We start from the raw sequence: 25,180 nt of genomic DNA, 5'->3' as shown, positions 1-25,180 counted from the left end.
TTCAGTTAGACATTTTGTTCTCATATGCTTATTTATATAAGTCTTTCGTGGGCGGTGTAGTAGCTGAGAGGTTCAAGCGTTTGCTCGTCACGCTAAAGACCCGGGTTTCTGGTGTCCCCCGCCGTGATATTGCTTGAATGTTGCTAAAAGCGATGTAAAACTAAACTCACTCAGTCACGGAAGCGTTTTGACGACCGGTTATAAAACTGAAACGACCGCTATATATGTGTACTAGTATTTTTAAATTACAATTTAAGACAACTACGTGTATCTGATGAGAACATGCAGTAAACTCGTACTTCCAGTAGGATGACGATCGGAATGTTTTGAAACTTAAATGTCTGATACCTATCCTCTCAAAAACTTCATGGAGCACGACAAAAAGGCGTTTTGTTCTGGTAGCTTCATTTCTAAAGGCCTTTGTCGCTCTTCAAATGAAAACAAAAAGGTTTCCGAGAACAGTATTATCGACGAGAGCGCCTCTCGTATTGTTTTGAACGTCGCGTATTTTTATCCTGAGCGCGTTGGAGAGTCTTGCTTCTCTACAATGAAATGTCAAGCAGTAGCCATTGGCGTTAACCTGGTAGCGTTAAAGATATAAGTTCATCGCTGCCATGTTTTACACACTCGATAGCAGACAATGCACTTGGGGAATATAACCTTTAGCTTTTTTATACGGTTATATCGACTTTTTAACTCAGAAACGGAAAGAATTATATCAAGATGAACAGCCCCGGAGACAAGATAACACCTAGACTTACACTGATTGATGCGTTCAAACTTGGGAGAAGATTCCCAAATCACGAAAACAAACATTGAAATGTCAAAACATATTTGAAGAAAGTTTAAATTTGTTGCTGTGGGTAAAATGTATGTCACCTGAAGAAAATCTGCTTTGAAAAGGATTCTTAAATTGACAAAATCACAATGAATTAAATTCAGTGATTTAAAATCGTTTATAAACGAATATTTACTTTGACTGAAGGGTTATTTAACGGCGTCAAAAATATAGTTAGCGACAGAAGCAATTGGAAATCAAAGACCGTGAGCTAAAACGATAGGATGACACCAGATGTTGGTGAACTGTATGTTTGACTCATTCTGTTGCATACATGTCTACGATGAACAAGAGAAGGAGGAATATGAAGATAAGGAAGAGCTAAAAGGATTAGAGAGAGATGAAAAGAGGAATGGAGGAGAGAGAGGGAAATGGAGATGGATTGTGAGATTGGTATGGAATGAAGGAGGGTGAAAGGCTTGGAAACAGAAAGGATGAAAAGAAGAAATGGATGAGGAATAGAGAGGGATTATGCGAAGGGGAGAAGTAAGAAAGGAATTGGAGAGCAATGGAATGTAGAGGAAGGAAGATGGGGATAGGACAGGAGGGGATGATGGAATGTTGGAGGAGGAGGAGAAGAAGAAGGCCAGAATAGGATCGAAGAGGAGGAGGATTGATAGAAGTGGAGAGGAGAGTTCAGGACAGAATAGGATGAAGGTGAAGATCGATGTGATGACGTTATTTGCGATTATAACATAACACATCGCGGCATGTATTGCATCAGATTACCTTTAAGGGACAAGTTCAGAACTAAGTGCCATTTCTGACATGGATGCCGCAGTACTTACACTGTGGCCCACGGGGAAACCAGGGTCGATTGTGGCTGTTGACATTCTTGTCTATACTCGATGGGCAGATAAGGGTTAGAATATTGTGACATCATGGCGTGGATCGATGTTCATGCTTTCACTCACTGATTTGTGGTGGCGGCACAGAGGTGTGGTGGGATAGCATCTGGTTTGATGGCAGTCACTCACCTCCCCCCGCCCCGACTCCCAACTCGTTCACCCTCTAACTCACTCACATATATATGCATCCACCCTCTAACCCAATACACCCACTCGCTCACTCACCCAGGCCAACACACACACTAACTCACCCACTGGTCCACGCTCTAACTCACTCACACATCCAATCCATTCACCTACCCTCTAACCCAATACACTCACTCACTCACCCCGACCAATCCACTCACTCACTGGTCCACGCTCTAACTCACTCACACATCCATTCACCCACCCTCTAACCCAATACACTCACTCACGCACTCGTTCACTCAAATTAGAACGTTTCTCACGATCTAATATGCTTTCTGTGATATAAATGAAAACTATTCTAGGCACTCACAAACGCAATACAATATGCGTGTTTCTTTTTACACAACCTACTCATTCTCGTACCAATCCTCTACTAGTAAAACAGATAAAACCCTTCCTAAGATATCAACATGACACGACTTTCTAAATCAGCGTGCAATATATAGTTAATAGCCTGCATTCATGGCTAGTAATTGCAGAACTCGTCGCAACACAAGATTCCAACGCAGTTAAATCCTCATCACGTTGCTCTGTTTATGTATTGAACGGACACCCCCGTGTAATACACCTGATCTACAGTATTCTATGTTTAGATGATTTGTATATTAAACTGCTGTGCACTCTGTATGTATTAAGTGTATAATAACTAGGACTGTACGGTATTACCGGTATATCGGTATATCGCTATACGCTTTTCAAACGATACGTATTTCAATCTGATTTCTGACAACCTGTTAATTGGGTAAAGTTTTTGTGATTATATTTATGATTTAAATTATGATCTACACAGACTTTCATTCACAACAAATGTTTTCTTCGTTATTCAATGACAAAACGGCATACTGTAATACTATAAATTGTATAAAAAAGAAAAGAAAATCCCTGACTATGCAACCTAAATTTGAGATTGCTGATATCAGAACCATAACATATATGTTTAGGTACTTAGAATGTAGAAAATAGGATCGACATGTACAATTAGTGTCACTTACCGTCAAGCACTTAAGCTCCCAATATATCGCAATACGTGTCGCAATATGATTCCCTGAATCGCAATAGATTGCAATACAGTTTATTTGCCCATACACAGCCCTAATAATAACGAGACAGTTCGACGTCGGCAATATTCAGCCAGTGCTGTATCAATCCGTTTCACTTAACCAACGGACCCAACATCTCAGATGTGTTTTTGTTCAAAGCGCTTCCGGGGTAAGCTGCTGAGGGTAAGGAAATGTATGCTACAAACACTATATATATTTGTATTACAAAGAACAGCAGTTGACACTGAGATAACGACTCGGTATTGGAAGCTGTCAAGACTACATTGTGATGTGTCCGGGTTGGGCCTTCATTAAATCCATGGAGGCATTGTAGTAGGTGTGAGTGAATAAGTTAAAAACGCCTCGGGTATATCATCTCGTGTGGGAATAATGAGGGAGGAAGGCCCGAAGCTATGCAGGTTATTGATTATAACGCGGTGGAGGACATGTAGACAATATGTATGAACAGAGTCAAGGACGGTAGGGAAGGGGGCGCGAGGAGAAGAGATGGAGGGGGGCAGGGAAGAGGTGCAGATGAGTGTGGTGAATATAAGGAAGGGAAAAGGAAAGAAGGGAAGATTAGGATGGTGAGGAGGATGAGGATGATGGTGAAGAGGAAGAAGGGAAGATTAGGATGGTGAGGAGAAGGAGGGGGAAGAAGGGAAGATTAGGATGGTGAGGAGAAGGAGGGTGAAGGGGAAGAAGGGGAAATTAGGATGAGGGTGAAGGGGAAGAAGGGGAGAATAGGATGATGGTGAAGAGGAAGAAGGGAAGATTAGGATGGTGGTGAAGAGGAAGAAGGGAAGATTAGGATGGTGAAGAGAAGGAGGGTGAAGGGGAAGAAGGGGAAATTAGGATGAGGGTGAAGGGGAAGAAGGGAAGATTTGAATGACGGTGAATGGGAAGAAGGGGAGATTAGGATGATGAGGAGAAGGAGGGTGAAGGGAAGAAGGGAAGAAGCCTAGGATAGTGAGAAAAAGGGAGAAGGGGATTAGGTGAAGATTATAGGGGCAGGAATGGTGGTGAAAGGCAAGAGGTAGAGAGGAAAGGATGGCAGGGGAAAGGGTGAGGATGGACGAGGGAAAGGAGGGGGGGTGAGGGTGTAACGGAAAGAGGTGGAAAGGACAAGAAAGGGAGAGGATAAAGAAGAAGTGGAGAGAGGGAGAGGCAAGGAGAAGGTGTAAGGAAGACACCTCTGAAAGGATTGGTGACGACTATAGGGAGGTGACTGGAGGAAGAACGTTAGACGAGGAAGAGGTGAAAAGGATAAGAGGAATTCAAGATAAGAGGAAGGAAGAATCGAAGAAGACACAAAGGGAAGGAACATATAAGAGAAGAGAAGTAGAAGTAGAAAAGTGGAGGAAGAGGGACGGGGAGTGGTGAGGTGGAGAAGAAGAGAGAAGGCAAATGATAGGGAGAGAAGTGAAATGAAGGAAATACGTGTCAGTGAAAGAGAGAATGATTGGGGTAATGGATTGAGAAGAAAGGTGGTGATTAGGGTGACGATGTGAACTGAACTAGACATTGAGCAACGTCGTGGGATGAGCCATATAATGGTAAAGGTTTCATCAAGATCATGGCATGAATCCGTGACAGAGATTGATGTAAGGGATCAACATCGTGCAGTCAGAAGCCATACTAATCCCAGAAGATTTGTCGCCTTACACCTGTTTTTTAATATGTTGGGAAAAGCATTTAGGGGAGGATCCAGTTTTTAAGTTTTTAAGTGAATACTGCTGATAAAGATTAAGCTGATTCGACGAGAAAAGTAGACCCTGAAGGTATCTTGATACAGACGGGGACAGACCCGTCTTTAACGTTTGATCTGAAGGAATACGTTTTCTCATCGCCGCTGTTCGACATACATGTCAACGTCAATAGTGTTAATGCTATTCACATTAGATATACCTGCAAATTACATCCGACTTACAAACCTAGACCTGGACACCTAGTTTTTCATGAACATTACGTGTTTTCATTTTAGTTTTCGTTAAAGTTCTAACTATATCGGATCTGGATCAGGCAAACTAGTGACAGTTCTTTTTTGCTTTCTTAAAGGCAGCCATCGAGCGTTCATTCAAAACGCTGCATTATCATTTAGCGATATTGGAGCGGTGGGGTAACCTAGTGGTTGAAGCGTCCACTCGTCACACCGTAGACCCGGATTCGATTACCTACAAGGATACAATGTGTGAAGCCCATTTCTGGTGTCCCCCGCCGTGATATTGCTGGAATATTGCTAAAAGCGGCGTAAAACCATATTCAGTCACTCCTTAAGCGACGTTCGTAGCATCGATCTTAATCTAGAACAGTTGGGTTTCTGAACAGTCTGGAATTGTCTGACAATGAATGCGATTGTGACGCATTTAGGTTCCCTCTCCCGTTAGATCTTTCAATCCCTTGGTGAGTCTTGATGGCACCAAAGTAACTATACATTTGTACAAAACATCTTTCTAGAAATCAATATTAAATGTACATTCTGAAATTGTTTCTCAATAAATTCTCTGAATAAGGCATCTGCAGCTATCTGTAGTTGTCAGTTTCTTAGTTGAGCAATCACTAAACAGTAACCTAAACGAAAAGAACACGATATACTTTGTATTAAGCACCTTCCCCGGGAATCAAATTGGTTAAACATAATTGAAGTTCCCGACAATGACCGAGGGCGTCCGTGTGCTTCTTGCAAAGAAACGGGAGAAGAAATGACAGTCAGAAAGAAAGAACAACTAACAATAATACAATAAGAGAGAGTGAGTTTAGTTTTACGACGCTTGTAACAATATTCCAGCGGGGGACACCAAAAATGGGCTTCACACATTTTACCCATGTGGGGAATCGAACCCGGGTCTTCGGCGTGTCATGCGAACGCTTTAACCACTAGGCTACCCAACCGCCCACAATACAATTAGAACCCCAGAGATTATATATCGTTATCCTTTAACTAGACAGAGAAACAGATGACATATTAATAAATCCCGCTTGTACACGAGTAATTAAAGTCCCAGAATACCCACGCAACCAGACTCTCAACTCAGCGCCTAGGCAATATAGAATATCATTAACCACCTCCTGCACAGCACCGAGACACTTGAACCCTGCAGCGTCCAGCAAAACACGTGACACACATGTAGTTATAATATACTTCCTTTGCGATATTAGTAACATCAGTAGACTGATACCCAGTCTTAGATCGGATGAACGCAGTCTGTAGCACTGTTGCCTTGGGGAGTCCTTCTTGTAATCGCCATTATTCTCTCTGTGTCGGTAACAAGCATGATTCTTTAACGCTGGAGTCAATTTGAAGTTCACGCAGGGCAAGCTTGGCTCGAATCCGTCGTTTCACTCCCCCGCTCAACGATTAAATGAGCAGGAATAGCGACATATCTAAAGCTTAGGGCAGAGGGATTATCTGTGTTTATGCCCTGGTGGACATCCAGTTTACATTTAGTGTGGGCATGTAGACGGATGTTCCATTTGATCTATAAAGTACTGTGACGTATCTATTCTGTTATTGTGACATTAATAAACGGGTAATGTTATAACACAGAAAGTATTTAAATGTGATCTGCTTGATTCCATCGACGAACTCAATGGTCATTATGTAGGAACACTTTCGTTCTTGGGAATGATATACGGTGCAATGCAATTGTGCCGAACTTTTGGGACCTACGTAAATATTATCCGTGATTCGACAGAAGTTAACATACATGAAAAAAGAAAACAAAATTGACAGAGATTTTACATCGAGGCTACCATACGTTCAACACACCATAGATGGACAGAACGGTGTTTACAGAAGGTGTCGTGTGTGGTTTGTGGCCTGTCCACAAGATGTCGGCTGTATGGTGTGGGGGTCAGGTCTGGGATTGCCTGGTGTCTGATAGGGGTGGGATGTGGGGTGTCCGGAAGGGGTCGGGTGTGTGGTGTCCGGAAGGGGTCGGGTGTGAGGTGTCCGAAAGTGGTCGGGTGTGGAGTGTCCGAAAGGAGTCGGGTGTGGGGTGTGGTGTGGGGTGTCCGGCAGGGGTGAGATGTGAGGTGTCCGGAAGAGGTCGGGTGTATGGTGTGGGGTGTCCGGAAGGGGTTGGGTGTGTAGTATTGGACGTTGGTATTGGGGTGTGGAGTATCCGGCCCTGGAAAGAAAAAGTGTCATTAAAAACGCCAGTTACTTTAGTCGTATCTTAGGAATATAGGAGAGGTGTCAAACGTTCACTTGAAATGTGGAAATGTCAGTTTAAAGGTGTTTTAAAAAGTCATTTTTAGTAATTTACACCACACAAACACAGTCAAGTTATATTAACAGTTGTGAGCAACACACGGAGATCAAGTACTCTCCCAAAAAGGATATGACACCAACATCCATCACTGAATATCTGAGTACAACACTAGAGAACTTTGCCCCTCTATGCCTACGAAGAGGTGGGCGGCAGAAATTGAGTTCGTGCAAGGCAAGAAGCACCTTGAAGACGACACCAGAAATGATCCCACGATTCCTCAATACTGTGATAACTGACAGGCCAATAAGACCTACAGTCTTATTTCCAGAAGGCTATGGCAGGTGAGGGTGAAATCAATCTTGGCAATGTAGAAAGAGTCTGTTCACTGGATTCAAAAACTTCTGCCATCTGATCCAAATACACGGGGCGCAACACGTCTGACGATGCGACTTTTTTTATCGCACAGTTATTGGTGTTACAAAATCGAAACAGGAGGCCTTTGCCATCAACGCCACCAAATAAGGAAGCATGTCCGAGCAGTTTCAAAGGCTTCCGCCTTTATGTTATCGGATGCCAATGGTGCCATCCTGTTGGAACATCTTCAAAAACTCTCGAGAGTAGACGAAGCCTATTTTACTGCAGTTTGGAGGCATTTGCTTTCCAGAATTACGAGGGTGAGGAAAGGTGTGTTCTTCCAGTACAAAATTCACAAATCTCTCATTAACATTTGTATAATCCTAATTAACGTGTGTGGCTTTGAACAGCCTCCCCCACCATACGTATATTTCTTATCTGACATCCGCCTGATCCGAACACGGCTCTAGTCGAAGCCAACTTTGATACGAAGGGTGACGCCATAGTCGCTGTTTGGAACATTATGGACAAGGACTTCAACGATATTGGGATACATATCTAGATCATTGTTGGCAAAGGTGTGCCATGATGACAGGGGATTTAGGTGAAACTTGCATCATTGTAATGCCTTCAAGTCAAGCTGTTTATTGTGCGGTTCAACACTTATCAATCGCCTCTTGTGCACAGAACATATCAAAGTATGGAGTATAACACGTGTACATGTAATACGTTGCACTAACGTTTTATCATGACAATACCAAACATGTTGTAAACGTCATCCGCATTATTTTCGGTCTTATAAAGACAATGTTTGAAACACATTCGTGGCTCTTCAGCCATGATGCTTTTGTATTGCTGGAATGTTCTAAAAAGCGACGTAACACACATTGACGTACACTCATGCGTGATAGCAAGAGTTCAGTTGTACCATCAAGAAACAAAAGAAGTGTTACCGCAGAGAAAAGAAAAACATACTGCAAGTCAAAGACATTTCTGATTGATCACCGTTGGAGCCAATTTTCTTTCCATTTTTTTTCAGTGACTATAGATATACTGCATCTAAATAATGATACATTTGTTAACTACCATGCAAACACAGAACCTTCACTTCGCTTGAACCTAAGGAAATTTCAGCCTAAGAATCCAATATACCTGGATGCAATGAGAGTTGTTAATAAATTAGATGCTTTACAAGAAGACCAACGGCAAACTAAAGTTCATACACCAAGTTTTCTGGGTGTTTCAATGAGGATGTGAGTTAAGACATCAGAACCAGTTACTGTTAAACGTTCAGTTTCAGTTGTCTTAAACTCAATAGCATGGTCAAGTGTTTGGACATTTTTAATTTCGCCATTTGTAACAACTGCAATGCAATGTTGATTTCCAAAACAGAAGTGCACGCATAGCTTTGAATTGCTACAAAATAACAAGTTCTCAGGTTCTTAAGAAACATTTGGCAAAATCAGAGTCCATTGTGATATTTCAAAACCGTGTGTTTTGTAATCAAACGGTGATGAGACAAGGTGTTTGCAAAAAGTTCAGCGTATCGTGATACTTCGATGGCAGCCATTATGAAACTATACAAAGTCAATAATGTTGTTATCCCGAAAAAAAGAACACGTGAATATATGATACGAGTCAAAGTAGGGAATTGTATAAGACATTACTGTTATCATTGATGCATCAAATCTGGTCATGTTCTCCACAATACATTTTGAAAGCTCCAGTGAGGCCGTAATGTTGTAATCTTGATCAAACAATTTCTGAGCAAGAGTCGTAAGACGCTTTCCAAAATATGGATAAAAGAAATGCTCGATTGTACCTCAAAGGTTGTGAAATCAAAAAGCTGGAGTTGAAAGGAACATTGTTTAACATAACAGAATGTTGCCAGACTTGTCAGACATTTTTGGTACTCTGAATTTGTATGCATAAATCTAATTATAAAACATACGAGGTGGTCTCACAGACTGTATTTCCTAGATCAGGTGTGTTTTTGAAATGGCCAGAGTAGGTTCGATAGGGATTAACGAAGGCTGCTGCATATTGAACGGTACCAATCGTCGGATCGGTGTTTACTATAGACGTTTTATCTAATATAGTTTATAGTTTCCAGTATATCATGATTTCAAAGTTAACGCTATGTGACAGCTTATGTATAAACACCGTCAGGGTGGCTGTATATACAATACAAAATATAGAACCGTAAAGAATTTTCATTATCACATTACACTAACACAATACTTAAATGTGTTAATGTCTCAAGCAATACTTTACGCATGGATTACATATAAGAATCTCCGTTCAACAATATTCGTTGAAGGTTTCATATTCGGATATTTGAAACGTAACTCTCGCACAATATCCGAGGAGCTTTCATGGTGTCATCAATGATTTTTAGTCATCCATTGATATAATTTTCACAACTTGATTTTGCCTGTACACCAAACGGAATACTGGGCATTCTTTAGCTCTGACGTTCTTTGTACTATTTCATCTTTGTCAAACTATACATTAAAAATTCCCATGTTTGAATCATTGCCAACTGGCTGTATGGAGTGTTTCATATTCGGATCTCACAAGCATCGTCTTAACAACTGCCATATTCGTATCCCTGTCCAATAATGCATTAAGAGTTTTCATATTCCGATCATTCAAATAGTCCCTGAAACAACATGGTAACGACTTTCATATTCCAATATCTGTCTACCACCACATGAAAGGTTTTCATATTGGGACCTCTGCCGAACAATACATTGTATCTCAAGTATTGTCCAAGTATCAAACAACCAAAATATTTAGGGATTTCATATTCAGATCTGCGTTAGACCCAATCTTCATTGGTGTTTCTTTTCAATCTTATCACATTGTTCTCTCTGTACATTAGTCAGTTGTGTGTAAGCACACCTGAATACATCTATTCATGCATTAGTTCTTTGTCCTGTTAAAGGTTAAGATATAGCCCTGAAACCTTGTCGCAAAGAACAAAGACGTTGTTATTAAGACAAGTTCCGTGTCTACATAAGATCATTTAATCAATGTTCAATCATGTTCAAAGTCAGAGACTATGCCTGCTCAAAGTCGTATCTCAGGAACAAGGGAGCAGGTTAATTGAGCCAGTAAACTGATCGCAGAATGAAGAACTACCCAACGAAGAACTAGCTGCTGTATATGAGAACAGGTGTCATAAGATAAACACAATACATTTAGACAACTCACAACTCATACAATTTACCCTTAGGGTAGTTATAGTTAAAACAACCCAACAATTTGTGTTTGTAGATTGGCACATGTGTATATATAACTATGTTGATCACGACATCAGCTTGAAACAGCTGACTCATCGAAACCTTTGACCAGGATGAATATACAGAATACCTTCAGCATCACCAGCAACAAAATTTCATCTACATTACAACATCAACACTCATTACAACATCGCCTACCGTGAAGTTCTCCATCAAGAACGACATCGTTGTCATCGCCATGGCGAAGAAGAATTCAAACACAACCCGATGTCCTAAACAGCGTTTAAATCCTCAAGCTGTTAAGCATCCATAATCACACAAGTCCGAGTTCAATTTTCAAGACCGTCTCTGCAATTTTCAAGACCGTCTCTGCAACTGATAATATGTCCCGCTATCACTGGACTTGCCATCAGATTGCTGCCTGGCTGTTAGTCATTCGGCTCTTGCACTGCCATCGTTGATTACCGCTACCTGGAAGAGAGAAGGTTGTGTGAGAAACACGAAGGACGAGTTGGGGCGAGTGTGTAGACGAGTGCCTGACGTTCTAACGAGAACCGCTCCGATGATCACTGAACACTGTCCGCGCTATGATACCTTTCCAAGGAGCTATGGGACTGTAGACTAGCTGCGCCGGCAAACTAATGAGATAGACGAACTAAGCTGTATGAAGTGAAGACACATATTGAACTACTTTATATTTTAACACCTGTGGAACATTACGATAAAATTTCTTTTTATGTTTTTATCCAACGTTTGAAACATAAATACTTTGACTTTTTGTAACTGATCCGTTTTATTATCTCAGTTTGTGATGTAAACGATCACGCATTAGGGGACTTACAGTGTGTTTTGTAGTATAATATTGCTTTATCCTCAACTTTCTTTTCTATATGCATCACGACATCTTCCGAAGATAATATTCTTACATTACATTTAAAGGTTAATGTTGAGCCCTAAGTTAAAAATAATAGAATACATATAGTTATATACTTTAACATGATCTTATACGGAAACATAAATGTTTATTACCGAAGAATTATGGAGACAGGATATAATATACATAAATTCGTAATAATAAACATTATATATATAGACATTTCAGATGTTAAGATATTTCGAGGAAAACAGACTGTGGCAAAAGGCTAAATTGTGATGAAAATGATATGACTTGAACGTTGAAAATCGGTGGTGACATCAGGTGTTGGCGAAAGGTATAAGCATGTTCTGGTCAACCTATAGCACCAGCCTCGCACGGTTAGCATACAGAAATAAGTGTTTGGTGCCCAGGCACCAGTTACAATTTGTATCCTATGATAACACACATTCATCTGATGAGTTTTTAACCATATAAGCATATGTGACACATGTGGTCTCACCGTAGGCAAGTGAGTTTGTTCAAACTTGCTTCTGTTCACCCAGCAGAGGGGCAGTGGGGTAGCCTAGTGGTTAAAGCGTTGACTCGTCACGCCGAAGACCCGGGTTCGAATCCCCACATGGGTACAATGTGTGAAGCCCATTTCTGGTGTCCCCCGCCGTGATATTGCTGGAATATTGCTAAAAGGGGCGTAAAACCAAACTCACTCAGCCAGTCAGTCACCCAGCAGAATATGGGTACCCGGTGGGATAAGTCATGCGACTATCAACCTTCTAGCATTTCACAGGCAGCTTGGGTTATGTATGGTTATAATAATCGGATTGTGTGTTAGCGCTTTGAGCATGTGCCTTGTACATGGAAAAGGCGCATTAGATAATTCACAATTATTATATTACCACGATGTACCTTTCATTTTAAATGTATCTTTTGATATAACATAAGCTTATACAATATTAATTTCACCTGATCTGTTTTTCAACAGCTAAACACCTTTGGGGGGGTCTTTGGAAACGTCCGCACATTAAAATTACGTCACATACAGTAACGTCATGTACAGTAACGTCACATACAGTAACGTCATGTACTGTAACGTCATGCACAGTATCGTCCATGTGCCTCACACTGTATCCTTTTCAAGAAAACCTTTGGAAATATCCGCATATTACACTTACGTCACAAACAGTAACGTCATGTACTGTAACGTCATGTACAGTACCGTCACATACAATAATGTCTCGTACAGTAACGCCATGCACAGTAACGTCACGTACAGTAACGTCACATACAATAATGTCTCGTACAGTAACGCCATGTACAGTAACGTCACGTACAGTAACGTCATGCACAGTAACGTCATGTACAGTAACGTCACATACAATAATGTCTCGTACAGTAACGCCATGCACAGTAACGTCATGTACAGTAACGTCATGCACAGTAACGTCGATGTGCCACACACTGTATGGTTGTCCAGATAGTCGCAAACACTAAGTCAAATCACAGCATCAGAAACGGTTGAAGTATTTGAAAAGATAGTTAAATATTTACTACAATGTCACAGATACAAACATGTCATTACATATAAGATTCCGTTTGCTACACAATATGAGTATCTCACTTCTAAACCAAAATATATGGATTGTAAACATAAATATCTGGACTGGAGGCCAATCATCGTGACGTGATATCATATATCAGTTATCAAGTAAAGACATTAAATGCCATATTTTACAGGAACAAAATAAAAACAGCAAACACTAGCCGATTACAGAATAAATAAAACACTGACCAATATATGATATCCTGTTTACGACAATCCACAAATCGTGAAGTAAATGTCCCGCCGGTTGTGGGCAAACTACTATCCGTTGCCTGGAAAGACTGCCACTGAATCAGGTATCTGTGGCGGAGCGCCCGACATCAGATCAATATAGCATTCATCGGCCTCTCAATACTCCGCCCAAGTAATAAACTAAAGGTTTTATAATACCCCAGATGTTGCAAAGACAATCCAAGGTGCTGTCATTATTTCACTAGCGTCCTTGATCATGACGTCCAGCTGTGGCAAGGTGAAGATAGCGTTAAAGGTTCATCTTCACAGTCAGCAACCTTCTAACACATAAGGTTATGACTGATGACACGTTTTCTTGTAATAATGATTATAGATTTTAAGACACTTGTGATCTGGAGATATTTCATGTGTCGACATCGACCTTTCATCCTGACAAAAGCAGATGTGTCTTTCTGAAAGCTGGTTATAATGTTTCCTGTGTCGTGCCAAAGATGATATCATAGATGGGTAGAATGATCGGTTGTAAAACGAATGTTCTTTCAGTGATTCTCGTGGAGGCTGTGGGGTAGCGTAGTGGTTAAAGTGTTCGCTCGTCACGCCTAAGGACCGGGTTCGAATCCCCACATTGGTGCTATATGTGAGGTTTGGAGGGGTTATTGGAAGGAAGGTGGAGCGGGGGAATATATGAGGAAAATACGAAATGTATTCAAACGTAAAACACTAGCAAATACATATTACATCTCATATCACGAATCATTACGGTCGAGGTTAACATAGTTTCAAAGCATGTTATTTTTCAAACGTATTCATCTCGAATATACCCAGGAATTTCCCGATGTCTCTTGGAGAGTTACAGAAATCGAGGCAACGAAAGTTTGACACAATGTTTGACAAAGTGAGAAATGTGGCTAATAATAACATTCATTCTCCTGGTCGTATGCATGTAAGCGCTTCTCATGTCTCGGGAGAACCAACCCCAAGTCTGTTCTTTTGGACAATACGAATCCCGTCCTCATTCACAAGCATATATGTACTTCCTCGTACGGACGTCTGTCGTGACATTGTGGGCTAAGCCCGTGACTGTCATGCAGAATTTTCCACAGTGATATGATCAAGCGATTATGGTCTTCTATCCATAAGAAACGATAATTACGTTACTCTCATAAGCCAAAAGCCATTTCCCAATTACTGGAGTTATACATAGTTGTACTGGAAGGATGCTACTGGGCACATCGTCCTGGTGAATTACAGCCATACTAGAAGTTAGATCTTGTCTGCAAGTTAATTCAGAGCACACATTCCTGTCACACACACTTTCAGTTAGAAGCTTGAAGGTAAAACATGTCTCTTGGTCGTCCTGCATTGAGTCTCTGTCGTACTTTCGTCATTGTTATTCGTGAACGTTACCAGCAGCGAAGCTGTGATTAACAGCTTTCTCTTGTCAATTCATGAATCAATGGATATCACGTTTCGATGGCGATTTCAGTGTGAAATTACTTTTTGTTAGCGGGAAACAGGTTTTGATTATCGTGAAAGCAAAGGCATGGAACATGTTGTTGTCAGTTTTCAATTGTTTTGCACCGTTTTCATTTCTTTAATTGCATCAGAATTTTATGGGTTTGATTGTGTCCGAACATCCAACATTTTGAAGCAGGTGTTTCTTTACATCATTCTTTTAAACGAACCCACTAACGTCACAATCTGCCATGTTTCAACGATACATGTGACCTGTCTGTCAAGAGAATGTTTGATATTTTTTTATGAATTTTTAAGTTTCTCGCTGTTAACAACTGATAATGTACTGTTTTCCAGTTGTGAATGGTTTCATAGAACAGAGACGTAACCAGTTTTTGAAGTGTTGACCCCAACGGCAAGGTTCGTGTTCCATTTATTGGTGAGGAATAGCGTTATGTTTCCTCCGTCAAACTAGTAGGACTTTGATACCAAATGAATCCTCACTTACTCGATTCGTAAACACGTGGTGTCGTCACTAATTTCCATTGATGAATTTATGCAAATGTCGCCACTCCTTGCCTTCTGGGCACATTGTTTGTTGTTTAACGCTGCACTCAGCAATATTCCAGCCATATTGCTGTGGTCTGTAAATAATTCAGTCTGGATCATACAATCCAATTAACATATTATAATCTACGCAATTGGCATACAATGACATATACTCTCCAAAAAAGAAACGCATAGGCGTGTTGTATTTTTAAAAATCTATTAATTACCTATTGTGTTCAAACAATCGTCAAAATATGTAACAAATGTGTTAATAACATGATTTTCAACAATTGCACAAGCGAAAATTCGACTTTACCTGAAAATGTTGATTTTGATGAGATTTCTTACAAGAATTAAAAAGAGCATGCACTGTCTGGCTATAAAAAAACAGACTACCTTCGAAATTCGGCATCCGTTTTGAAGGAGTTTCAAGGTCAAATCACTACGCCAAGTCTTGACGCTGCGACTCGGAACATCGCCATTGAAAGAATGCACGCTGGATGCCTGTTGCCAGGCGTCTGAATGTTAGTCTGAGCACGATATCACGGCTTGCAGCTCGTTGCAGATAGTGAATGAGTGAGTGTGTGAGAGAGATATAGCAAGAGAGAGTGCGTGTGTGCGGTTGTTTATATCATTTTCGCATTTCTGTGTTATGAGAGACGCTAACTCGGAGTGTCGCTCAACTGTGGGAGGTTTCAAACCACCTTATTATTTTATATGTTTCACATCATTAGCAACATTCTAAAGTGTCTGGATTTTCTACTTGAAAAAACACAATACGTACAACACATACAAACTGAATATGGTTACTTTGATCAGCAAGAGAACAAATATAGTCTGTCTACTTTGGTCAACAAAATCTAATGAAAATATCACGTTGGTGATTATTTTCTTCGACCTAAACATTCAACCTGATAATGTTTCACGGCACCCTTTGTTCCTCGAGACGAGGATGTCAATCAACCTTTTCTTTCACTGTCATGTAAAACGTTTCAGATACTCTTTACCCTTCAACGGTATATATTTGAAACATCGAAGAGCATATAAAAAAGTCATTTCTTTCTTACTGTCAATCGAATTAACATTATCACATATTTACTATTTCATGTTCTTAATGTTGATATGTCGCGTAAAGATGTGATCATATTGATGTCTGACGACCAGACAATACAACGTCCTATTAATAAGTATGGGTCAAGGTAATTTCTTATGTAATCAATCATATTTAGACGGAATACATTTACGGCAGACATAGCATGTTAAAAACAGCCCATTGGCACAAATGTGTGGTTCTAGCTTCTAAATGCTTGTTGTTGTTAGTGCCATTCTTTCTTTGTTGTTTGTATTTAACGAAACAGGCAGCTTTTTATATTTACAACCACAGGAATTATATTTTTGGTAAAAGCAGAGCTCGCTGACATGGTTGACACATGTTGCGTCCAGTTGCGTAGATCGATGCTCATGCTGTTGATCACTGAATTGTCTGGTCCAGCGTCAATTATATACAGATCGCTGCCATACTGCCATATAGCTGGAGTATTGCTGAGTGCGGCGTTAAACAACAAACCAACCAACAGACAAACAAACTAAAAGCAGAGTTGCTCATACAATTCCCACAATGTCCTGAGCATGTGTTTATGAATCACTTTGAACAAATCACGATACCGAGTGTTCAAAAAATATTCTGAAAAATTTACTGAGGCCAGTCACTGAACAAGGACCGAAAACACTCTTAGAAATATTGGAAACAGAGTTGGTTTGATTGTTCCTTAAAAAGTGTGAAAGGCTGGATCCTTACTGCTAAGGGAAAAGCTGACTCATGGAAAGATGAGTGTGTGTTTATGAGTCCCTTTCACATAGTCATAATACTAGGTGTGTCACATAGTCATTATATAGGGTGTTGACGAAACCGTGAGCCTTTGCTGTCACGTTTGTAGCACCTCTCACAAACACATGCAAATGGAAGTCAACTGTTCACCCGGAGAATCAGGAGAGCGTGTGGGGCGAGTCAATATAAGAAACTAAACCCTACACTGATTCGTTATATTTGAATTTTACCTCCATATATGTACCATGATCATTTTCAAAGCGTTGAAGTATGTTGAACAGTTGTATAATGCTCTGGGCAGAAAAATGCAATCATATACTTTAAGGGGTTGGGGCAGTGGGCTACTCGAGCAGTTAAAACGTTTGCTCGTCACTTCAAACACGCAGTTCGATTCCCAGGATACAATGCGGTGTTGTCCGCCTTTACAATGCTGTTATGTCCCCTAAAGTGGCGTAAAACAATACTCACAAACTCACTTAAAAAGCATTTACACGTGTGACATTCCAGTTGTACAAGATGAGGCTGAAATATGTTGAGATTACTAATGTTTTGAAGATGTGCATTATGCATGGATTTAGTGTAACAGACAGCATTTGAACCATATACATTACAGACACAATACCTCCGTTTACGTGACCAGGCAACCTCTGCTGATGACAATTGACAAGTTGGGTAATCCTTTTCAAAACGTTAGTGAAGTATGTAGAAAAGTTGTACATCAAGTTGGGTACTACGCTGGCATCAAGTATCTCCAACTAAAAGGGTCAATAGCCATTCATGAGAACGTGCTGTGACCGTCAAGTGTTTATGGTTCTGCCGATGCCACTGTGAGAAGGAGGACAGGGGATTTCAAAAGAAAAGGGTTGAGTCTTGAGACATGGCTGTGGCTATGGCTGTGGCTGTGGCTGTGGCTGTGGGTGAGGCTGAGGCTGAGGCTGTGGCTGTGGCTGTGGCTGTGGATCTGGCTGTGGCTGTGGCTGAGGCTGTGTCTGTAGTTCTGGCTGTGGCTGTGGCTGAGGAAGAGGCTGTGGCTGTAGTTCTGGTTGTGGCTGTGGCTCTGGCTGTGGCTGTGGCTGTGGCTGAGGATGAGGTTGTGGTGGTGTCTGTGTCTGTGTCTGAGGTTGTGACTGTGGCTGAGGATGAGGCTGTGGTGGTGTCTGTGTCTGTGGCTGAGGATGAGGCTGTGGTTGTGACTGTGGCTGAGGATGAGGCTGTGGTGGTGTATGTGGCTGTGGCTGTGGCTGAGGATGAGGTTGTGGTGGTGTCTGTGTCTGTGGCTGAGGTTGTGACTGTGGCTGAGGATGAGGCTGTGGTGGTGTCTGTGTCTGTGGCTGAGGAAGAGGCTGTGGCTGTAGTTCTGGTTGTGGCTGTGGCTCTGGCTGTGGCTGTGGCTGTGGCTGAGGATGAGGTTGTGGTGGTGTCTGTGTCTGTGGCTGAGGTTGTGACTGTGGCTGAGGATGAGGCTGTGGTGGTGTCTGTGTCTGTGGCTGAGGATGAGGCTGTGGTTGTGACTGTGGCTGAGGATGAGGCTGTGGTGGTGTCTGTGGCTGTGGCTGTGGCTGAGGATGAGGTTGTGGTGGTGTCTGTGTCTGTGGCTGAGGTTGTGACTGTGGCTGAGGATGAGGCTGTGGTGGTGTCTGTGTCTGTGGCTGAGGATGAGGCTGTGGTTGTGACTGTGGCTGAGGATGAGGCTGTGGTGGTGTCTGTGGCTGAGGTTGTGACTGTGGCTGAGGATGAGGCTGTGGCTGTAGTTCTGGCTGTGGCTGTGGCTGAGGATGAGGCTGTGGCTGTAGTTCTGGTTGTGGTGGTGTGGCTCTGGCTCTGGCTGTGGCTGTGGCTGAGGCTGAGGCTGTGGTGGTGTCTGTGTCTGTGGCTGAGGCTGTGGTTGTGACTGTGGCTGAGGATGAGGCTGTGGTGGTGTCTGTGGCTGAGGTTGTGACTGTGGCTGAGGATGAGGCTGTGGCTGTAGTTCTGGCTGTGGCTGAGGATGAGGCTGTGGCTGTAGTTCTGGTTGTGGCTGTGGCTCTGGCTCTGGCTGTGGCTGTGGCTGAGGCTGTGGTGGTGTCTGTGTCTGTGGCTGAGGTTGTGACTGTGGCTGAGGATGAGGCTGTGGTGGTGTCTGTGGCTGAGGTTGTAACTGTGGCTGAGGATGAGGCTGTGGTGGTGTCTGTGGCTGAGGTTGTGTCTGTGGCTGAGGATGAGGCTGTGGTGGTGTCTGTGTCTGAGGTTGTGACTGTGGCTGAGGATGAGGCTGTGGTGGTGTCTGCGGCCGAGGATGAGGCTGTGGTGGTGTCTGTGTCTGAGGATGAGGCTGTGGTGGTGTCTGTGGCTGAGGATGAGGCTGTGGTTGTGGTTGTGTCTGTGGCAGAGGATGAGGCTGTGGTGGTGTCTGTGTCTGAGGTTGTGTCTGTGGCTGAGGATGAGGCTGTGGTGGTGTCTGTGGCTGAGGTTGTGACTGTGGCTGAGGATGAGGCTGTGGTGGTGTCCGTTGCTGAGGATGAGGCTGTGGTGGTGTCTCTGGCTGAGGATGAGGCTGTGGTTGTGGTTGTTGCTGTGGCAGAGGATGAGGCTGTGGTGGTGTCTGTGTCTGAGGTTGTGTCTGTGGCTGAGGATGAGGCTGTGGTGGTGTCTGTGGCTGAGGTTGTGTCTGTGGCTGAGGATGAGGCTGTGGTTGTGGTTGTGGCTGTGGCTGAGGATGAGGCTGTGGTTGTGGCTGTGGCTGTGGCTGAGGATGAGGCTGTGGTTGCGGCTGTGGTTGTGACTGTGACTGTGGTATGGCAGTGGCTGTGGCTATAGCTGTGCCTGAGGATGAGGCTGTGGCTGATGCTGTGGCTGAGGCTGAGGCTGAGGCTGTGGCTGAGGATGAGGCTGTGGTGGTGTCTGTGGCTGGGGATGAGGCTGTGGTTGTGGTTTTTGCTGTGGTAGAAGATGAGGCTGTGGTTGTGGTTGTGTCTGTGGCTGTGTTTGTGGCTGTGGCTATGGCTGTGGTTGTGGTTGTGGCTGTGGTAGAGGATGAGGCTGTGGTTGTGGTGGTGTCTGTGGCTGTGTTTGTGACTGTGGCTATGGCTGTGGCTGAGGCTGTGACTGTGGTTGTGGCTGTGGCAGAGGATGAGGCTGTGGTTGTGGTGGTGTCTGTGGTTGTGTCTGTGGCTGAGGCTGTGACTGTGGTTGTGGCTGTGGCAGAGGATGAGGCTGTGGTTGTGTCTGTGGCTGAGGTTGTGTCTGTGTCTGTGATTCACCGTATGATTTTACATCATGTAATTTCCACCTCTTCCCAAACATATAATATTATAATGGTGATCATAAAGTCCCTGTATCGAGTGCATGGTCAAGGCGCTGGACATCATTACCCCGGTTAACCTAAGATGCCTGTGAGGCGCCCACCAGGTTCCCATTCACTGCTGGGTGACAAGAGGTCATTTTGAACAAACTCACATGTGATACTACATGTGCTTCGTTGTGGAGCAACGAAATACTAGAAATGCTCAGGAGTCAAGTTGCCGGACACGGTCACCCAGCTCGAAGTGACCAACGTACCTAAACTGCAACTGATTTGTGACCTGGGCTCTATTCAGCATCACGTAACGTTAAGACATAACATCTGGCAACGTTGTTCAAATGGTCATGACGCCATTCCAGCTATGTGCCAGCCTTTTACACCAGTTGGATTCAACAGAAGCGTGTGAACCTCAGAACTGATTGTTTTGAATATCAATTTGGAAATCCAATTTGGATTTTTAATTTAGAAATCCAACACAGACCATCGTCGTTAAGACTCGGAGTTTTAAAGCCACAACTTGTAATGAAAATAATCGACGAAACCCTTCCATATTTATCAGAAATCTCTGCCAAAAGCAGATTCGATTGTAACACGACACCCTATTAGTTACATGGCGTGGACAGGCATTTATCATGGCACATTCTTACATCGAGTAGCCACGGAGACAAATGTTCTGAGATTTATTTCCTGCAATCGGTTACGAAGTAATTTTCCATTTAATTTTCTCATTGTATGATAAACAATATGAACATCTGGTGTATTTGGAGTAATTCAGCATTTGAATATTTATTATGAACGTTCCAGATCTACTTGTTGGTTGCTAACTAAAAACTAAGTATCACGCATCTTAAAATAAGAATCCTTCACTCTTTAAAAACATAAAGGCACACGAATGATTTCCCAACAAAAATGTTTTCAACATTATAAGGTTTCAAAACTTGCAAAGATGCAAGCGGGATTCGAAGCATAAATCGAAATCTTCATCTTCATTAAGAGCGAGTATCAATACATCATTGATCAATTCAGCATTATTTCCAGGCTCCACCTCATCCTTTTCCTCAAATATCCAATTTACTGATGCCATCCTTTAGCTTAGCCTCATTTCTAAAATTATCTTTGTTACATCTCATCTTCGAGAATAGTACGGAAGCATGGCTTTGTTACCAAGGACAAACCCGCATTATCTATATAAACTATGATTAACAAAGATAAAACCACAGTTCCGTTCTTTCATGTAGAAAGGATGGATATTATCAAAAGATTTGGGCTTTTAGGTCAGTACACTACAGAAAGCAATTGTTTCCGAGTTGAACTGCTTAGAGCGAAAGCGGGAAATGACATACATTTTATACATATGAGAGAGATTACACACTGAATCATTTCATGTCTATCTAACGTTTAGATCATGCTGATAGGTGTATTCCTCTAAATATGAAGGGAGTACGATTACACGTTTCAAACACTCACAAAGGACGTCAGGCATTTCCCTATTTTGACTTGTACCATTATGTTACTCTATCTTTTTCAGTTAATGATTAATTGACTTGCCTCTGTATGTGTTTGTGATGGATAAGCATAAGCTGGCCGTTTCCCAAACACCAGGAAAGGACTTGAGACATTTTCCTATTTTAACTTGTGCGAAACAGTCCTGTGATTTTCAATTTATGTGAACAATTGACTTGCCTTTGCCTGTGTTTCCGACAAGTGTTGCCAGTGGAGTACGCTCAGTTTTTCACGAAAATATAATCTATACTGATTCAAAAACACATGTTCATGATACTGTGGGAATTGCCGAAGCGTTTTTGGTTTTAGTAGTGATTACGATTATGGAAAGGATTGCCGCTTTCATTGTACATAGAGTCTCGCGTAGTCTGCAAATCTACAGCCGACAACCGTTTGGGGGAGTGTTTACCTACATCCTAGACGATCTCTGGTTTTTATGTGTTTCTTAACTCCATCCTCAACTAGAAGGAGCAGGTGGGCAAACGTTATGCTGAGCTGAGAGCATTGACATTGCAGGACAATGATGGAAACACGAATTGAATACACTGATTATATGACGCGAAGGACTGCTAATGGTCGACGAAACTGACCTCCGGTGCAATAATGTTACCAATTAGACTCAGACAAGGCTTGATTTAACACGACAAGGGTCAAATTTCACGTTAAGTGTGACCGGCATGCAGATCTCCCTGGCACCAGGACGTGTGCAGAATTTCTAATTTCGTTCAGTGATCTGACACAAGTTCTGATGTTGCTGTCAAAACAAAAGCGAAATTCAGGAGACAAACATTCGGTCCCTGACTTCCTTTACAAGGACTGCATCAATGGCTGACATGTTTGGTTCACATTCATTTGCCACTTAAGTAAAAACGTCAGTGGTGTAATGTTATTTCTTCTTCATGAAATGTGACAGTAGTGTGTGGATTTATTTTGTTCTTTGTATCAGATTGCACAAGATGTTTTGTAGTAAAGAAACTGTGTTCATTACAATCCCTTGTTACCTGACTGTGACAAAAGTGTACATTTCATCTGCTTCCTCCTTGGGAAAATGCTGCCAGAGACGTTATGAAATTTCATCCCACCTGGTGCACAGAAACTGCTACATGATCAGGGTACAGTAACGTAAATTAACTTGCATAAGAGGGCACCTGTTTCTATAACAACGGTTTCAGCATTGCTTGTTTGTCGCACTTTGCAATAATCCCGCTGTCTGTAAATAATCCAGTCATCGTATCCCAATTGTGTAGATCGATGCTCATGCTGTTGATCACTGCATAGTCTGGTCCAGACTCGATTATTTACAGACTACCGTCATATAGCTGGAATATTGCTGAGGGTGGCCTTTAACAACAAACCAACCAATCAACCAAAAGGAGAGTTGATCGTACAATTCCGACTATATCATGAGCGTTATGTGTATGAATCACTTTGAAACAGTCATGATACCGGGTGTACAAAAACATTTTGAAGCTTTACTGAGGCCGCTTACTGATCAAGGACCGAAAAATACTTTTAGAAATATTGGAAACAGAGTTGGTTTGATTGTTACTTAAAAGGTGTAAAATGTTAACACCTGAGGCTTGGTCCTGACTACTATTGCTAGACGTGAAGGGAATCTGCCTGATAGAAAGATGAGTGTGTGTTAACCTTCACTAACAATTCATTAACGTGTACAATGAATAGGAGAATTATCACCTGTCTCCCAAATCCAAATAAGGATAGAAAATTGTTAAACAACAGGCGCCCAATCTCATTGCTCAATGCTTTATATAAAATAATCAGCTCATGTAATGCAAATAGACTGAAAAACCTTGAATATTGTCATACATGAGAATCAAACAGGATTTATTCCTGGTAGATGTATAAGTGAAAACACCAGGATGCTCTATGATATTATTTTTGAAACTAAACGAATATACAAACCAGGCTTGTTTCTCTTAATTGACTTTGAAAACTATTTGATACTGTCTCCAAATCTTTTTTGATTCAGTTATTGAACAAATTCGGTTTTGGTCCAAACATTGTAAAATGGGTAAAAATCTTAACCCCAAATACAACAGCAACAGTTATACAAAATGGACATCTGTCATCTTTTTTCAGACTTGAAAGGGAATGTAGACAGTGAGACCCCATTCCACCGTACTTATTCATTCTTGCAGTTGAAATATTAGGTACTATGATAAGGACAAATCCGGACATAAAGGGCATAACGCTTAATGATACTGAACATAATCTAGGACAGTAATTATGCTGACGATCCTCAGTTATTTCTAGAAGGATTTGAAAAAAGCCTCACTGCAGCAATTGAAACACTGAACAAATTTCACCAAAACTCAGGACTCAAAATGAACATAGATAAAACCAAGGCTATTTGTATTGGTTCAATGTCTGAAAGTAGAACATATCAATAGATTACTTGCCAACTGGCGCAGAAGAAATTTTACTCTTATTGGAAAAATCACTGTTATTGAAACTTTGTACACATTTGCTCTGCACTGCCCAACCCAGATTTTTATGAAAACTAAAGACGACAAAATAAAGAGATCAACTATAAACAGAGGTTATCAAGATGGAGGTCTCAGAATGAGCGATATAGAATGTTTCCTTAATGCTTTGAAATTATCTTCACTGAAAAACTATATAAACAAAAATAAAGAATCGATAAACATCTTTTTTGGTAATTTATTTATTCTTACTTGGCTCCAATGCTGTTGACTGTTTATCTGACCATGATAATTATTGAAGAGACGTTTTATCTGCTTGGAGAATATTCTATAGGAATATTACTTTTGAGGGAAATGATGTAGACCAAATCTTGACTCAACCACTTTGGTTGAACCATTTATGAAATCATCATATATTATAGAAAACTGGTTTAGTCGCGGAATACTTAGTATAGAAGATATATTTGATGAAAATGGCTTTCTAAGTTTTGAAAATTTAAAACAGAGATACAAAATACAGGAACTTTCTTAGACTATCAACACTTGTTAAACAACATTCCAAATAACTGGAGATATCAGATAAGAAACACATCATTTACATTCGATCAACCACATATTAATAATATAATTATGCAAATATTCATTATCTGTAATGCTAAAGGCTCAAGGATATTCTATGACGAACTAATTAAGAATGATTCTACACTCAAGTCCTTAGAATATTGGA

The 25,180-nt window shown here is 41.5% G+C and overlaps 1 protein-coding gene across 1 annotated transcript; it reads left to right on the top strand.

Annotated features, from left to right (window-relative positions):
- The first annotated feature begins 1,396 nt into the window (after positions 1-1,396).
- LOC124278202 lies at positions 1,397-22,549 on the top strand. Its single transcript, XM_046713931.1, has 12 exons — positions 1,397-1,515; positions 3,385-3,552; positions 4,136-4,294; positions 7,216-7,331; positions 18,222-18,316; positions 18,401-18,694; positions 18,881-19,015; positions 19,105-19,227; positions 19,309-19,512; positions 19,645-19,800; positions 20,034-20,231; positions 22,475-22,549. The coding sequence occupies exons 1-12, from the start codon at positions 1,397-1,399 to the stop codon at positions 22,547-22,549; spliced, it is 1,842 nt and encodes a 613-aa protein (XP_046569887.1).
- Positions 22,550-25,180: the final 2,631 nt, after the last annotated feature.

Source organism: Haliotis rubra, unplaced genomic scaffold (genome assembly GCF_003918875.1).
Source record: "Haliotis rubra isolate DU_JTF1 unplaced genomic scaffold, ASM391887v1 Scf233, whole genome shotgun sequence".
Classification (NCBI taxonomy): domain Eukaryota; kingdom Metazoa; phylum Mollusca; class Gastropoda; order Lepetellida; family Haliotidae; genus Haliotis; species Haliotis rubra.
Note: the sequence above shows the minus strand (reverse complement) of the source record. Positions and strands in the feature narration are given on the sequence as shown.

Excerpts from the sequence above, each read along its gene's own strand:
- LOC124278202 (XM_046713931.1), top strand. The coding sequence starts at position 1,397 with ATGTTGGAGGAGGAGGAGAAGAAGAAGGCCAGAATAGGATCGAAGAGG. Across the intron at positions 18,317-18,400 it reads TGGCTGTGGCTGAGGATGAG|GATGAGGCTGTGGTTGTGAC; the intron begins GTTGTGGTGGTG and ends TCTGTGGCTGAG. Across the intron at positions 19,016-19,104 it reads CTGAGGATGAGGCTGTGGCT|GCTGTGGTTGTGACTGTGGC; the intron begins GTAGTTCTGGTT and ends TCTGTGGCTGAG.